The 17,500-nt window shown below is 45.5% G+C and overlaps 1 protein-coding gene, 2 long non-coding RNA genes and 1 pseudogene across 4 annotated transcripts in view; 3 read left to right on the top strand and 1 right to left on the bottom strand.

Moving 5' to 3' along the window:
- Positions 1-1,751: 1,751 nt before the first annotated feature.
- LOC143034736 (uncharacterized) overlaps positions 1,752-17,500 on the top strand; it is a 47,199-nt gene continuing 31,450 nt past the window's right edge. Inside the window, exons 1-2 of the long non-coding RNA XR_012967274.1 lie at positions 1,752-1,902; positions 5,047-5,211. This is a non-coding gene — a long non-coding RNA (uncharacterized LOC143034736). The remainder of the gene's footprint in view (positions 1,903-5,046; positions 5,212-17,500) is intronic.
- LOC143033149 (5S ribosomal RNA) lies at positions 3,484-3,602 on the top strand (annotated as a pseudogene).
- On the top strand, positions 7,563-14,004 carry LOC143034785 (uncharacterized). The gene is made up of 2 exons (XR_012967275.1): positions 7,563-10,275; positions 10,334-14,004. It is a non-coding gene; the product is annotated as an uncharacterized LOC143034785 (long non-coding RNA).
- Ttc7 (tetratricopeptide repeat domain 7) overlaps positions 14,077-17,500 on the bottom strand; it is a 512,658-nt gene continuing 509,234 nt past the window's right edge. For both annotated transcript variants that reach the window (XM_076200670.1, XM_076200754.1), the window contains exon 17: positions 14,077-16,859. In XM_076200670.1, the coding sequence (XP_076056785.1) occupies positions 16,727-16,859 (133 nt within the window). In that variant the 3' untranslated portion in view covers positions 14,077-16,726. The remainder of the gene's footprint in view (positions 16,860-17,500) is intronic.

Raw genomic sequence — 17,500 nt, 5'->3', positions numbered from 1 at the left:
AGAAAGCGATTTTCTTTGTTCAGCTGTTGGAGAATTCCAAAATCTTTGTCGAACTCTCCAAACGTATTTCAGTCTACAGCAGATCATCTTCAGGTTAATAGAGCCAGGTTTCCAGCAGACTCACTTATATGTGGTGAATGCGTACATTGCAGTGGCAAGACTGGTGAGTGCGTCTATACCTAATTATAGTGAGACTGGTTCACCCAATTAGCGCGTCGAAGGATTGGAGCTGGTTGGTGGTAATCTGCTGAATGATGGGAGGTTTCTCTCTGGAGAAAGTCGTAAGAATTTAGGTTTATTATTGTGCATATACAAAGTTTCTCTGGTTCCAAGTGTCTGTTAGGGTCTTTGTTTTTGAATGTGGTGTTGATTCGAGATGTCTCGTGATGGCGAAAACATGGCGGGTTACATTATGTCGTCGTATTTCACCGTCGTTTGGGTGGGTTGTGATCATCTTCTAAAGAATGGTCGTTGTGGAGTCGATGTAAGTGGCGAATGGTTGATATAGATGTAAACCTATGTCCAAGTCTCCTGCCACATGCCCCCTGAGCCACGATACAAGCCCCATTTTTTACACGACTATCATTAATTTTCCTACTGACTTCTCTTCCCTCCCACAAAAACCGATCCCGCGCACGCGGGTGGTCCATCCTAGGTAGTTCAGAGTCCACACGTCTGCAAATGTCTGGCATTCTCTTGTGATATGAATGAGCATTATGTAGGTATTTATCAAATCTGTGATGGGTTATTAAAGCTTCAATGATGTTGGAGGTTTGTTTGTATGAGGTAATATTGATTTGGTAGAGATATTTTAGTGATGTCAAGGAATGATAGGTGTCCGGGGGGTGGAGTCCACTTTCTGCGTACAAGCTTTTTAGTGTTTGGTTAGTTGTTATGGATTGTAGTTTTCCCAGCGCTTCTATCCTTGTGGACAATCTTGCGGCGCCATCGTACTAGTATTTTGTTGTCCAGGATTTGGTGTAGTGTCACTGTTGTTTGAGAGGGTAGATGATAGAGGTGGTCTTTGCGGAGTTATGTAAATCAGATGTTCTAGTAGTATGTGTGGTATTGTGAAGGGAGTTTCACATTGGTTGGTGGGAGTGTCATTTCCTGTCATTAAGTTGCCATTTGTGAGGTGGGAATGTGAAGCTTTGTAAATGAGTGTTACAAAAGACACATGTGCCGAGTTGTAGGTCGAGGGAGCGTATAAGGTGTGCAGTGGTTCCCAAACTAGGGGGGGCGCCCCCCTAGGGAGGCGTGAGGAGGATACAAGGGGAGACATGAAGTCATCTGCTCAAAAATATTTGTTTAATTAGAATAATAGAATCACTCAAAGAACAAATATCTGCCATTATACATGCAAAATATAATTATAGCAGTCACTCCAACCCGTTTTCTATTAAGCTAGTTCTCCTTACACGTTTTGGACATGTCACCGATACCAACCACAATTTGCTAATGTTCAAACTTTTTTTCGCTCCCTTTGAACCAAATGTTTCGTTTATAGTTACTTAGAAAAATGTCTCTGTAATGTACTATTACTTGTTTGAGTGGTTTTCATTATTAAAATTTAATACAAACAGAAATCTGTTTTCCTGAACAATGCTAAGAAATAAATGCAAGAATCATTTCCCATGAACAAAAGAGGGAGTGGAGGCGTGCGGGTCTACTGGAAGCAAAAAGGGGGCGTCAGATAAGATAGTTTAGGAACCACTGCTGTAGTGTGAAGAACTAGGCTTGGCATCCGTTGTCATATTTGTTCTGTACGAGGGGCTGGCATAGGTCCCAGAGTGATTATCTGTCTGCCCCGCCCCCCTCACACAAACACTTGTGTAGGATAGCATGTTTTAGGATATCACAAGCTCGGAGGCAGGTTACTTATGTTTAAGGTGGCGAGTCCAGGTGAGTCTATTGTCGAAGATCAGGCGCAGAAATCGGGTCTGTTCTACCATTGGAAGGATTGTGTTTCCTAGTTATGTTGATGTAGTACCTTTGCAACAGTGTTGTCTACAAAGTGTGCATGGTGATTGATTGAAAGATGAGGTGGAACCCACGGTCTTTGGCCCATTAAGGTGGCGGCACACTAGGCATTTTTGCTAGCATGCTACTTGCTTTTACTACTTAGTTTGAGTAGGAAAGATTTCGGTTACGATTTTTTGTTTTTCTGATTTCCAAATATCAAATTACTCTTTCGTCATACGAGTATAGTGAGAAGCTGAGTGACGAACGAAGAGAATGTTAGACGCATTGTTGAAATGCTTTTACGGAAATCTAGAATATTGTAACCGAAGTCGTTTCTACTCATACGATGTAACAAAAGCAAATAGCACGCTAGCCTATTGTGCCACCATCTTTAATCTACTCGGGTTACGGATTTTGCAAAATATGGTTGATATAAGCAGGGTAAGTTTTGATGCAGAATAAAGCTATGACGTCCACATATTAGCTGGGTGTTATTTTGGGGGGGATTTGTGTAGTTTTGTCACCGATTGCTATAGAATACTGAGGACACTTCCTTGGAGAACGCCTTGTTGGATATATGGCAAGGATAGGGTTCTTACGCGTGTTCTGAATTTTCTGTGGGTTAGGAACTGGATTATGTAAGTGGGCAAAATTCTCCAGAATTCTTTGAGATGAACTTTGCATACAATACATCGTTTCCATACAGTTAAATACTTTTTCCAAATACATTTATGCAGCATAGACGTGTTATTTATTGGCGAATGCAGTTCGGATTGTCGTTTGTTTGTAATAGGATGTTTGTAATGCTGAGGCTCTGAAGTTTGTTGGAAGGGGTAATACGAGAGGATGGAATTCCAGTTGTAATGAGAGTAGGAGTAAAACAATTCTATTCTCGTAGTCTGTCGAGGCATTTTGCGAGTGCGATTGGGCGATAGTTATTTCGGGAGTTTTTATCTATTCCTGGTTTGGGAATAGGTGATGGTGGTGGTGGTGGTGGTGGTGATAATGATGACGATGACTTTTCTCCAGCCGGTTAGGAGGGTCCCTGCCTTTCATATTCGTTTGAGGAAGTATAATGTAAAAGATGCCGCGGTCAGATGTAGATGTCATTTTGTCTGTTATTCCCTGGAGGAATTGTAGTACAGTAGGAGACGGAAGTGTAGCATTTCGCTTGTGTAGTTGTTGTCTTGGAAGGAATATGGTGTAAAGTCTGGTAGTGGCTATGAATTAGTAGTAGATTTTAGGGGTGGCTAGATTTGATTGAGGATAGTGTCTTTGCTATTGTTTTACCTACTTGAGGTTCGTGTAATTGCTATCTATATATACACTAAAGAGGTTCTTCCCTATTATAAGGAAGGTCGCTAGACAAGGCATGTACCCACCCCTACCCATTCCATTCCCATCCGTCACCCTCTTGTTTCCCCATTATCTTAGCTCCTCGTGGATGAAAGATCATTTCTGCAATTTATAGTATCATAATATACTTTACTCTATTGACATATCCCAAACAACAAACTTCATGCCAACGGTCATACCACTCTAAACACACCGCTTCTCGTCCAACCAGGGAAGTAAAGCAGCGTTGGATCTGGTTAGTACTTGGATGGGTGACCGCCTGGGACCATCAGATGCTGTTGCTTTTTAAGGAAACTCGCTGGCTGAGCTGGTTAGGGCGTCGTTACTTGCGGCGATGGTCGAGGGTATGGCGGTTCGAATCCTGCCACCGGCGAAGTTGGACCAAGGGCGGTTCATTAAATTCCAAGCTACAAAGTCCTCTGTGACACCGTCCTAGCTTTCCTATAGGGAGGAGTTTGTGACGTTAAACCATATCATCATCATCATCTTCATAATCCTGATGCTGTGTGGATGATGTAAGTGTCAAATTCTATACTAATTGAGTTTACACACGTACACACACATTCACACACACATACACATACACAACTCTTTGCCTACCAGAGTTGGAATGCCGGCTTCCAGTGCGATGCTGAGTTTTTTAGTACTGAGCGGGACTCGAACTAAGCTGAATTAGTGGTTGAACGCAGTACCACTACACCATCGAGCCGTGTATGTGTGCGGGTGTGTGTGTAAGTGTAAAATCTCAGTATTTTTCACATATTTGACCTATATGAGCTCTGAGGTCTGCTTTGTGAGGATAATTGCTGTTGATCACGAGTCCAGTATGTGATCCAAGACTATGATGAATCACACGCCCCGGGTCGTGGGTGTAAGGGTACCGTTCTTGCCCACTAATAAGACGATCCGAGATCGAATCCCGCCCAGGGCTGAGAAAATGTCAGCATCGCTGCACTGCAAGCCGGTACTACGACTCTGGTGGGCAAGGAGCTGGGTTCGTGCGCGTGTGTAAGAGGGGATTTACACGGTCTAACGGTTCGTCGAACGCGGTTCGACAGACACGTGTTTAAAGTGATGTGTGAACGGGGTATTTGGTTGTCGAACAACGTGTTCGACAACCAAATACCCCGTTCACACATCACTTTAAACACAGTATTACCTACAGATCGGGCCACATACGAGCTCTGAGCTCTCAGCCAGGGCCTTCACGTGGGGGCGGGGGGCAATGCCCTGGGGCGGCACATTTAAGGTGTCGGCAATTCTAGGTTGGACATGCCGCCCACGATGCTGACAAAATAATTATGATAAAAAAAATGTTTGAGGAGCCCTGAATATTTTATCGTAATATACAAATTTTGCGTGAGAATCAACTACATATGAACTATTTTCCCATGTCCTCTCTGCAATAGGGACATCAAATTACAATTTAAATCGGTTTAATTATTTCGCAAGCCAACGGCTGTAATAGGCAGTGAGGAACGGTGGAGATGGAGGGAAGGAGAACTTTGCCCCGGGGTGGCACTTAGGCATGTAAGGGCTCTGCTCTCATCCAAGAGTAATAAATGTCGATCACGACGTCAGCACGTGATCCAGGACCGTGATGAATCTCTCACACACTGTTACATATGTCCCGCACTAGTAAAATTGCCTAGTTGTCATTTCGCATACTTGGACTGCTCGCTCGCACATTTGAAGTATCGTAGTAGGTAATTGGTCGTTTCCATCCAGGACCACCACGGGTAACGTCACGACACTCCGCATTCTCATTGGTCGGCGAGGCGAGGTCGTCGTGTCGTCTCCGGGCGCGAGGAGGCGAACATCTGAGATTGTGCATTCCGCCTGTGGAGGTTAATCAGCTGCGGCTTGTAAGGAGGACCCCCACCCCCTATTTTTGTAAGTATTTCTGTCGCTTTGATTGTCAATTTTTGCACATCCACATATATTTTGTATATTCTTGCCATTCTATGTCGTGAATATTACATATTAAGTTCATGTTGTTCGAGTTGAAACTGAATAACTCACGGATGTCTGGTTGTTCAAATAGACCATTCGTTGGCCTACTCTTTGGCAAAGTTGTGTTAGGTTCATTCGTTATTTTAATCACAGTAGGAAAACCAACCGTGCGTTTAATCATTCAAAAGAAATTCATCCAATCTTATTGTTACCAGGCGAAGTTTTGGAACTTCAGTTGTGTTGTTTACGAGTGTCATATCAGCTGACTTCATTTTCATAACTCGCCTGAAGCTCCCGTCTCGTAATAACACACACATACACATACTTGTACCGTTTTTCACTACATCGATTTGACTCCCGAGGAGTTATCGGTGAACGCCACTTACCCCGGCTATCCGAACACACTGGGACAGCTTCGGCTATGTGCCTCCTGGTGTATTTTTTATTTTATTTGTTCTTTAGGTCTTAGTCCTGAGCACTGCATCGTTTTGGAGATTTGACTCAATAAAGGACAGTGCAGGAAAATAATCCATCATTTAGGATGTTTAAAATTTGAACATCAGTCTACAATGCTCTCTGAAGATCAGTTTTGTAGATCACAAAAGGAATATATTGGAAAATAAGAGTCCAAAATTTATTAGGTTTTTATCCGAGTGGTTTACACAAAATACTTCAGCGTAATGTAATGGTCTCCGTCGTTTGATATCGACCATGGATGTTGCGCCTGGGCGAGGCGACATGAAGGCCCAGCAACCACCCAGGCTGCAGGACCCCTGTCCCCCTTCCACGTCACCGATGAATTCAAAGGAACAGCAAGGCTGTTGCAGCACCAGCACCGTCGAAGGAGGTGCCAGAGCGATGTTGTATACCGGCGAACTGCCTACGGGACGCCAGCTCTTGATTTTTTTCCTCCTAATCTATTCCTGAAACCTTCCCCATAGATGGGTGTGATCGCAAGGTAGTGAACCATGTGGCCATTGCATTACAGAAAAAAAAAAAAAATAAAGCACGTGTTGAATGCAGGTAAAAAATTATTTCTGACTTTACAATCACCGGGATGACCGACGCGTACCCTCGTGGGGGACATCAGTTCCTCTCTCTTGAAGAGGTATTACGAAGACCTCATTGACGCTAACCATCTTGCCACGTGTGATCACTGGTCCTTGAAGACCGACTACGCCGTCACACGTGAGGTCAGCGGTCTCACCGACGTTGACCATCATTTCACAAGTGATTTTCGGTGTTTGTAAGACTTGCTACTCCGTGAACAGGGACGTCGGGAGGTACCTCACACTGGTAGCCTTTCCTCTGGGAGCTCCTCTAGAACCAAGAGCAAATGACCGTTCTCTATTGAAGACGAACCACGAGGATCTCCTCGACTTTAACCGTCTTGGGACGTGTGAGCGTTGGTCTCTGTAGGGCCTACTACTCCATATCCAGTGGTGTCATATAGGCCCTAATTAGCTGTAGTATTTCTCCAGGACTTTGTATGGAGTCGAGAGCAACTGGTATGTCCCTTCAGGGCCGCTGCTTTGATTCCGCGAAGTCCTGCTCATAGGCGCTGCTCCGTCGGCTCGTCGTCCCGCGTCGTATGATCTTAGCGTCTCAGTGCGCTGGACAAAGCTTGGAGGACTATAGACCAGACCATCAGTTCGCACGGGATCGGTTTTTGTGGGAGGAGAAGAGAAATCTGTAAGAAAATGAATTGATAGTCGTGTACAAAAGGGGGCTATTGCCACTAAGCATTTTTGAGGGAAATTGATTAGGGCTTGTATCGTGGCTCAGGAGGCATGGGCAGGGGAACTGGGCATGGAGGCATGGGCATCTCTGCCACCCAAAAGCGGGGAAAATGGTCGGAGACATAGTTGTAGAGAAATGTAGAAACACGGATTTTTGTATAGTGAGAGGTATACTGAAATGAGATGTAGTATGAGAGAAAGGGGGAACCAAAGTGAAGGTGTGAATATGAACCATTGTTATAAGATCGGTTCTACCCAGGTCATGAGAGTTGGTCCAAGACTATGGCCCTAGTTTGTCAGTGCTCTTATCTGTAATTTATAACTACAGAGTAAGTCATCTACTTCCGGCAACACTTACCTTGCACACTTCATGCTGGATATCGTTTGGCGATTTTTTTTTTTTCGTGCATTTCAAAGCTCCTTTAAGTTCTATAGCTCTCTTGCTTGTTTGAGTGAAACCAGCTTTATTCTAGTTGCTGCCAGGAGTTTTTATTCACATGATGATTACCTCGTACTCACAAAGGAATGTTTTAATAAAAGAAAAAATAAGATGTCTTCCTTTATTTGATATTACATACGACTTTGGACTGATATATCTAAAATCAACATATTTTGTATAATTCATCTAAGTTTTTGTATAGAACCGAATGTGGAAACCACGTGGTCAAAATGCATTTCAGTCGCCCTATAACTATTTCATAATCACCTCGGGGGCCCAAATACTGTGAGGTCCTGCTAATTCTTCCCGAAGGTGGCCGGCAAGCATGCGAACCCCATTGTACCGCAAAGACTTGCCCTCTCCGCGGGGGCGCAATCAGCTAGGGGGTCCCAATATCGGAACTTAATGTTCACCACGGCGGTCGGAAAGACTACAACTTCCCCGTGGTATGGACAAGCTTACCCTTTCCTCCTGAGCGAGGGGGTTATCAAACTGGGCTACTTTTCCTCCGACATCCTACCTTCAACCTCCATTTGAATAACTAGAATATGACTTGGGTTATAGACATTTAGACTTCTCTAGTAACATTTCAACATCATGTCTAACATTCGTATAGGCTTACAATCTTTTAGTTCATCATTCAGGTTTACTATATATGTGGGAAAGATAATTTGATATTTGGAAATTTGAAAATTAGAATAGTGTAACCGAAGTAGTTTTTACTCAAACGAATTCTCAACGGTCGACGCTGAAGCCCATGGAAGCCCAGTATGATAACCCCTTCAGACTATTCTTTTCAGCTGAAATGGGGCAGACTTTGGTCTCGATCGGATGAGACCCTGTTCAAATCCAAGCCCGCACCTCAGGTGAACAGAATCGTCTGGTATTTGCCAGAATGAAATCTAGAATTATCACGAGGTCGCGGCAAAGCTGTTGGAAGGGGACCTCCATGTAGCGGGGCCCACGGGACACAACGCAGAGCTCGTCTGGCTCCTCTCCAGTTCGAGGAATTCTAATCTCCGAAGTTGGATATTCTTCCCGGTCGACCGGAGACCGGACAGCGGTGTTTTTGATAGGATAAGATGCACCATTACAAACACGTGTTTTACCAATACTTACCATGCCACCATAGCGCCAGGTCATCTGCGACACACACACACACACACACACAATTATGCCATGTATACATTGTGTTTCTGAAGTTTCAGAGATCAGTTTACACTATCGGGTGACAAAGTTAGTCTTTCCTCCCAGCATATGGAAACAAAATAATAAAACACGAAAATTAATATTCTGTACAAAAGCTTTACATAATCAAAAAATAGTATCGACGTTTTGTGAGACGTGAGAGGAATTCATAAGTAATACCACACACATACACACACACACACACATTGGAATTAAATCTACTTTTCTCCTACACAAAATTCATTATTAGAGTAAAATGTTACCAGTGACATTATTTTCGTCTTAATAATGACTTGCATATCCATGGTCAAAGTTTAGTCTAGTTTCTTATGTGGCACATAAATGTAATAAGTTTATGGTTTCAAAGATAATCATCATGACCCTGTCTCGTCTCAGATACCTGACTAAAGATGTGCTTTCAACTTGAGATGTGGTTGCCAATTTTCTTAGTCTCCTTTAATGTGTTATCTATCACACTGGGCAATTTTTCCTCCACCCTCCAACTGATCTCTGGAACTTTTTCCGCCGTAAAATCACTATGGTAATCTATTTTGTTTTCTCGACAATTTACATAGAATGTCTTATGATATGCTGGAGGAAAATTATTTTCCTCCAGTAAAATAGATTCCTTCCCGAAAGCTGCGGGCTGCAAATCTACTTCAACAGTCGGAGGAAAAATAGACCAGTGTGATAACTCCTTTAGGTAGTTTATCGTGAAACAGCAGACCATATTCGTGAATGTCCGTAGTTGTGTTCACTTTTTTTTTTGTGAAATTCTTTCGTTACACCCTAAATAATATCATATGGCCCCCTCCCTGTGTGAGTATGGTCATTTTCCATATAGATTGATGATCACCGATTTAAAGTGTACATTATCTTTAAAGAATGTGTCATGGATCTTCCAGTTAGCTTAAGAAAAAATCGTTCTTTTTATTTCTGCGAAAGGAACTATCGACTCTACGAAAATTTGGATTTCAGTGTCCCCCCCCAAAAAAAAAAAAAAAAAACGCGCTGTAGCCAAACTTCTTGCCATCATGTGATTGGCAGTCGGAAACGAGGCAACGTGCAGACCACAGATTGCCACGCACGAATCAGTCAGTGGCTGTCACATGTCTGATAATCTCCTCAACATGCTTCAGTCTAATTTTATCCTCTAATCTGTTACACACACACACACACACACACATGCATACATACACACACACACACACACACACACACACACAAAGTAACTAAAAGACTTGAAATTAAAACTCCTTGAAAATATTTCATGGAATAATAGTATTTATATAGAATTCGTCGGCATATAAGCTTAACTTTGGCACTACATCAACGGAGACAACGTTCATAGACACCCCCCTAAAGGCCCAGGACCACGTCTTCCAAGGAATTTTCATACTTTGGCAAATGGCACCGCCGCCGCCGCCCGCGGGGGGGTGGGGAGAGAAGAGGGACTTCGGGTGCTCGCCCAGTCTGGCAGAAGGCTCCACTGAACAGGGACAGGGAAAGAGGAAAAGAGAGAGGGGGGAAAGAGAAAGAGAACGATGGGGGTGTGTGAGAACGAAGGGGGCTGAGAGAATGAAGGGGAGAGAGAACAAAGGGGGGTTGAGAGCACGAAGTGGGGTTGAGAGCACGAAGGTAGGGGCGAGAGAACGAAGGGGGGTTGAGAGCACGAAGTGGGGTTGAGAGCACGAAGGTAGGGGCGAGAGAACGAAGGGGGGTGAGAGAACGAAGGGGGGTGAGAGAAGGAAGGGGGGTGAGAGAAGGAAGGGGTGCGAGGAAGTGGGTAAAGGGAGAATGGTGCTGAAGACGTGCCGTATCCAAAGTGAGTTTCTGCTTCGGGTATTGACGTGGCACCATCAACTTCTTCTCTTTTGGCGGGAAAACACCTTTCGCCAAATTGAAATACCCACAGGGAGAGAAATGTAAAGGTTTTGTCCATAAAAAGAAAAGAATCCACTGGGCCAACAAACTACGATAGACTATATACAATTATTATTTTTTATTCAATTATCTTAATAGTGTCTGGGATGGTTGTCCATCATAAATAAAATCATAATCAATTCTTACCCAGCACGACATCCTCAAATAACTATAGGATTAACAAGAGTGAATAACCCACATATATATTCACAAAATCACATTGCACAGGCTGAAGAGCCAGCGCACATTTGAAGATATACAGATGATTTATGATATATATATATACATCAACAGGGAGTACATAAATAATTCTTAGTGGTATCAACAATATAATTTGACAACATGGCCTTTCTGGTGCAACGAAGGCCTAGATTCGCCTACTTGGGTCTTGCTGCAGCCGGCGATTTCACTTTGATTCGCCCACTCGGGCCTTGCTGCTGCAGGAAACATCTTCTAGATTCACTTACTCGGGTCTACAAAGGGGATTATACAACACAGTCCGTCTGCGGGGTGAGGAGTCTTGTGGGGCGGTCGCTGCCTTCGAACCGCGACGCGGCGATGTCAGAGGGCTTCCGGTGGCTCCCGATAGCAACTTCGCGCTCGCCCACGACGGTGCCTCTCCACCCGCCGTAGAGAGGTAGAGAGAGGTTAGAATGTGAGAAAGAGGGAGGTAGAGAGTGTGAGAAAGAGGGAGTGTGCGAAAGAATCTTTACCTCGTATGTTTGCATGCACTGGTAGCTAATGGCACTGAAACCAAGGTGACACGAATAGAGAGAGAGAATCCCGAGAGGGCATTCCAGACTTCAGCAACGGCCCTCGATCTCGCCTCCTGACCACATAGGCCGCGTTCGATCTCCAACGACTACCTGTGACTGCCACTTGCCCTGGGTGTCCAAACCCGTATGGTAAGGCCCTGTTCACATTAGCGGTTCAGTTAAGTCACTGGAGGCGTTCACACACAAGGTGCAACGGTTCCTGATCGTTCCTCATTTCTTTTTAATTATAATGAGAAATAACCAAACGTTTTGTGTGTTTGGCGTATGGAAGGCGGAAGGCGGGTGCGGTCCGTTCACCTTAAAGGGGTTGTCACATTGGGCTATTTTTCCTCCAACCTCCGCCGTAAAATAACTAAGGGAAATTATTTTGCTTTCTCAACAAAAATACATAAAATGTCGTTTGATACACTGGAGGAAAATTGTTTTCCTCCGGCATATCAGACTCCTTTCTGAAAGCCGTGGGCTGCAAATCTACTCCAACAGTTGGAGGAAAAATAGCCCAGTGTGATAACGCCTTTACTCTGAAACCTCATTGACGTCTACCAATCAAAACTCGCACCTCCACTCGGCCCCGAGGAGCAGGTACCTGGTCTCCGGAACAAGTAGCGGCTTATGGACTAAGTGATCGTAGCCGGTTTCTTTGGGGCCGGGATCTTCTTCTGCATCAGAGACCCGGGGCAACTGACTGCTGGACCTGAAAAATCCGGCATTAACCAGAGTAGAAGTCCATAAAGTACACACCCGTGATGAAGAGAATGCAACGCTATCATAGTTTCTGACCATGAAGAGGGTTAAGACAAACATTCAGAAGACTGATTAACATTCTCAGTTCACTGCAGACATGAAGATAAATGGAGGAGAGAATAAAAGACTAGTCAACAACAACAATAGAGCAGAAAGTCTTCACAAAGTTGATCTGGACAAAGTGCAGACAGCTTTTCGGCGAGACTCCCCCCCAGTGCACACCCGCATAAAAGAAAATGAATAATAATAAAAGAAAAAAAAATATATACATACGGACGCTAGGTGGACGAAAATGATGTACGGGAAAATCCATGAAAGAACAAGCCAGGAGACCAAATGGTCCATAAGATGGCACCTAAACCCTTTAGTACTTCACATATTTTATTTTGAACGCCACACGATTCCATTCAGGTCAAGTAACGTCATCATAGTCAGGGAGGTTAATCCATCAAGGTTCAGCGTTCCCTTTAGAGATTTTATAATGGCTAACATCATTGGTTTTTTAGTCGGTTTTCACATGTCTTCGTGAGCTCTGGAAGGTTAAAGTTCCCTTGAGGGATATCGAGAGTGTTTGAGTGAGAACAGTCTGGAGGAGCAAAGGAGTGTTGGAGGAGGAAGAGGTACACAACTGGGAACACCTGAACATGACCTACGAAAGAGGCGACCTGAAACAGAGGGGCATCCCCGTCATTCTTACTGGTTTAGAGTTGAGCACGGATCCTGAAAGGCGTAAGCCTCGTGTGTTTGTGTGTGTGTGTATATATATATATATATAATATATATATGCATGCTTAACTCGAAACCAGTAAAAGTGGCGAGGATGCCCCTCTGTTTCTGGACGCCTATGGACACTTTGCAAATATAACTTTCGTTGATGAATACTTATTTATGTCTATGTACATTAGTTCGCTTGTAATAAGTGGTATTTTTAATGAAATGTTGATTAATGTAGTAACTAAAGATATAATTGCGAGGTTTTGACACCTCATATTCAGGTGTCTGGAATTGTACATTAGCAGTTACGATTAAGAAAATAAGAAAAAAGAAAAAAATGGTGTCGTTGCTGAGTTATTTTGAAGATTTTTTCAGACAACGAAGTATCTCGTATTATGGTCCAAATACTAGAGAAGGAAATATATCGATTGCTGAGCCACAAACATTATATCTGCCGAGGAAAAAACACAGACGCTCAGATTTCCGAACACGACGTGGAGGGAGAAATATAAGACCATTCCAATAGATATGAGGGAGTAGGGATGTAAGGAGTAGGATGGGGTCGAGGGGGGGGGGAGTAGGATAAGGGAGTGCGCTGGGATGGAGGTAATCAAGGATTTAGATGCATGAACTAAGGAAATACTGAACGATGACGATGAAATTAGAGAAGCTGAATGAGGAGAGGTGTTCCTTCAAGAAGGACATGGGAGCGAATAACCTCCCCTTTGGTCGTCTTCAAAACCCGCCTCGAGGTGCAGCCTCGAAGGGCTGACGTGCGGTCTTCGGCCGGGGCCCAAGCGCTTCTTCTATTAACTTTACATTTCCTCCATCTTCACATAAGTGGAGGTGGCTTCTCTACCCCTCTTACTACTAGATGCTTGAGACATGGACACTATCCCACAACAATACTAAGCAGTCCCAAGTTAAGAAAAGATCACGGGATGGGCCCGAAGGTCAGAGACCCGGGTTCCCAGTCATTGGAACGCAAGGCGACAATAATTGTCATCATTGATAAAGGAAGAGGAAGAAGAGCAGGAAGAAGAACGAAGGGGTGAAGGGAAGAAGAGGAAGAGGGACAGGAGGGAAAGAAGTGGGGGGAGGGTAGGAGCTGCTGGAATAGGTTTGGAATGATGGTAAGGTGGTTGAATACGGAGAAGATAGAGAAGGTTGAAGAGAAGAAAGATGCATAGGAAGGAGGAGGAGGAGAAGGTGGAAGTGGAGAAGGAGGAGGAGGAGAAGGTGGAAGTGGAGAAGGAGGAGGAGGAGGAGGGCGACGTGGAAAAGAAAGAGGAGGAGGAGGAGGGCGACGTGGAAAAGAAAGAGGAGGAGGGGGAGAAGGTGGAGGGGGAAGAGGTGGAGGAGGAAGAGGTGGAGGAGAAGGTGGAGAAGGACGACGTGGAAAAGAAAGAAGGTGGAGGCGGAGGAGGAGAAGGTGGAGGAGGAGGACGTGGGGGAGGAAGAGGAGGTGGAGGATGAGGATGATGAGGACTATGGAGAATACAAATGGATGAAGTAGGAGGAGGAGGAGAGGGTTGAGACGGGGCAAGGGCTACTGAGGTCCGACAGTTGTAAATGTTGACTGGCAACAGGCACATTCCATCTATACAACATCTGGCGTTCCCTTCCCCTCTCCCTATATGACGCAAACGCTTTCACAGGCACACTTACAAATAAAGAGTCGTCAATGTATTGAAGGAGGGTGGGGGGGGGACCAAACCTCTTGATAAACAAGTTCTATGAGAGCAAAGCATCGAATTTTCCTCCCCGGCTGGTGACTGTAACAAGCAGAGCCCCGGACGAAATGTCGTCACTCGCGCGAGCACGCGCACGCTTGTCATAATCGCGTCTTTCTTTGAGAAATAGGTTTAGCTGGTACACTTCTGGCGACTGTACAAAAAAAAAAAAATGCTTTGTCGTACATATACACTTTTCATACCCCTGAAATCACATTTCTATGATGTCATACACCCTAAAGAAAAGTGACGTCACGACGTTATGAAGTCATGGAGACAGCTACCGGGGTCGGCCCGGAAGGGGCTGGAGGCGACGTCAGGTCCGACGAGCGAGGGGGGGGGGGGTGAATCCGTCCTGACGTTCAAGTCGGACCGGCGCTGAATGCGAATCACCGGCAATGAGCGTGAGATGATCTTCCGAGCCGGGAAGGGAGGAAATGAAGGGAAATGCGGACGCAGTGACGGGGAAATGAGGAACACTGGGGTAGTGGGGGAGGAGGGAGGGGATGGATGGTCTGCGAGGGTATAAGGTAAAAGGGAGAGGGGAGGGAGGAGGGGTGAGAGGAGGAAGATGGGGAGGAGGAGGAGGAGAAGGAATGGGAGGATGGGAAGGAGGGGGAAGGTAGAAGAGGAGGCGGCGGATGTATGAAGAGAAGGGAAGAAAGAACAGGAGGAAGGAGTAGGGGAGGAGGGGGAAGGTAGGAGAAAAAGAGGTGGAGGTACGAAGAGGAGGGAAGGAAGACCAGGAGGAAGGGGTAGGGGAGGAGGGGGAAAAGGAGGAGGAAAATTAGGGGGAAGTGGAGAGAGAGTAGGTCTATCGTAATAGGAAGTGACAAACTCTGGGTGTAAAAAGACATAGAAGACGGTGAGGCACCTACGACAGGAGACGCTGAGTAGGTGCGGTCGAAGCCGTCACCTTTCCCCTATTACGCGCTTTTGGGACTGTTGGGGCAGGTAATAGCCACTGCTGGGGATCGGAGAGAAGTGCGGGATTCGAACTCACAACGAAGCGAATGCGAGACCAGCACGCTTCCTATTACGCCATCAACGTAAAAAAGACAAAGAACAGTGAAAAAAGACTCATTGGACAGAAAAAAAGTAAGAAAACAGTTGGAGGCGGATGGACAGGAAGCGGGAGGCGAGATGAGGGGAAGAGAATGGAGAGGAAGGGAAGGGAAGAGATTGAATGGGGAAGGGAAGTGTAGAGGAAAGAAAGAGACAAGGAGCTAGGAAACAAGAAATAAAACTGAGGGAAGAGACTTCTGCTGGATAAAAGAAAAGAAAGAGCAAAAGGAGTGGAGGAGGGACAAAGAAAGAAAAAACAAACAAAAAACTGGGTGGTGACAGTACGAGAGGTAAGACAGGAAAGCGTGAGGAAAGGGAAAGGAAAAGGAAAAATAAAGAATCAGGTAAAACTCAATGGAACGAAACTTTGGAGGTAAAAAATGAAGTGAGGTAGCGGAGAAGTGGAATGAGAAAAAGAAAGGGAGGAAAGGAATAACGAGGAGAGGAGAAGGGGGAGGGGAAAAAGGGAAGGAAAGGGGGGCTGAAAACCCAATGGCGGCATAAAACGAGACATTATGCAAGGTAACCATACTAGAATAAAAGATGAGGAGTTCGGCCTATCAAAGACTCCGTAAGCTGTGACAGGGTCTGACCGAATGAGATGGAACAAGGCGGGTCTTTAAACAGGAAGATAGGAAGGCGAAGCTAAACTCGGTAAGACAGACAGTACGACAGAGTTAAACAGAGTAGAGCAATGTTAAAGAAAGAAAGACGTAGCTAAATGTAATAGTAAACTCATTGATAGTAGGCAAATTAAAGACGAATGCTGATGGGCGGGTGGGCGGATCATCGCGGACGAGGAAAACGAGCGACTAGTCACCCCCCTTTTGTCTGGGAGGATCGAATTCGACACCATCATGACGAAGTACCATTATCCTCCGTTCCACCGATGCTCCAAGACGGCAAAGCTGAGGTCTACATGGGCACTGCCGGCAGTGCAGGGGGTCTCGCAGGGTTGAGAGACATGAGGCACTGTGAGGTGGTGAGACAGCGGTGTGTAGTAGCTCCTTATTTGAAGCACTGAGACAGCGGTATGTAGCGACTCCTATGCAGAGCACTGTGGGATAGCCATGTTTAGTGTACTGCTGGGCCTCAAGGATCGTGGATGACCTTTTCAAGGGCGAGAACAGCCTCCTACTCAAAACACTGTGGGATGGAGGAGAAGGGCAGAACGGACGATTTGGCCTCGATGTCGATGGCCGTGGCCAGGCACTTCGCTGCAGCGTCCAGCTGACCCAGGCTGGACATGACCTCGCCCAGTCCCGACCTGCAAAACAAAGGTCAATTAGTTATCTAGATGGTTAATTAGTTCAATCAAATTATTAACTAATCTTAATATTTCGAAAGGACAATGATCACCAGACATAATTTCAAGCTTGCCGATGAGGTTTCTGGTTAACATTTATCTCTCTCCTGGTCCCAAAACAGAGACCACTAAATAAAATCAAGGCCCATGGCATAGGAGGAAAAGTGTTAGAATGGATTAGGGAGGGAGAGGGAGAGTGAGGGAAAGGGAGGGAGAGTGAGGGAAAGGGAGGGAGAGTGAGGGAAAGGGAGGGAGAGTGAGGGAAAGGGAGGGAGAGTGAGGGAAAGGGAGGGAGAGTGAGGGAAAGGGAGGGAGAGTGAGGGAAAGGGAGGGAGAGTGAGGGAAAGGGAGGGAGAGTGAGGGAAAGGGAGGGAGAGTGAGGGAGAGGGTGGGTGAGGGAGAGGGGAGGGAGAATAAGGGTGGGAGAAGGACATGGAAGGAGAGGGAAAAGGACAGTGAGGGAGAGAAAGGGACCTCTCTCCCTCCTCCTTCTCTCCCTCTCTCATTTCCCCTCCTTCCTCCCTCCCTCCGTTCCTCCTTTCCCCCTCCCTCCGTCTATCCTTTCTCCCTCCCTCCGTCCCTTCCCTCCTTTTCTCCCACTC

This window comes from Oratosquilla oratoria, chromosome 1 (assembly GCF_046742065.1).
Source record: "Oratosquilla oratoria isolate Oo_2021 chromosome 1, ASM4674206v1, whole genome shotgun sequence".
In the NCBI taxonomy this organism is placed as follows: Eukaryota; Metazoa; Arthropoda; class Malacostraca; order Stomatopoda; family Squillidae; genus Oratosquilla; species Oratosquilla oratoria.
Note: the sequence above shows the minus strand (reverse complement) of the source record. Positions and strands in the feature narration are given on the sequence as shown.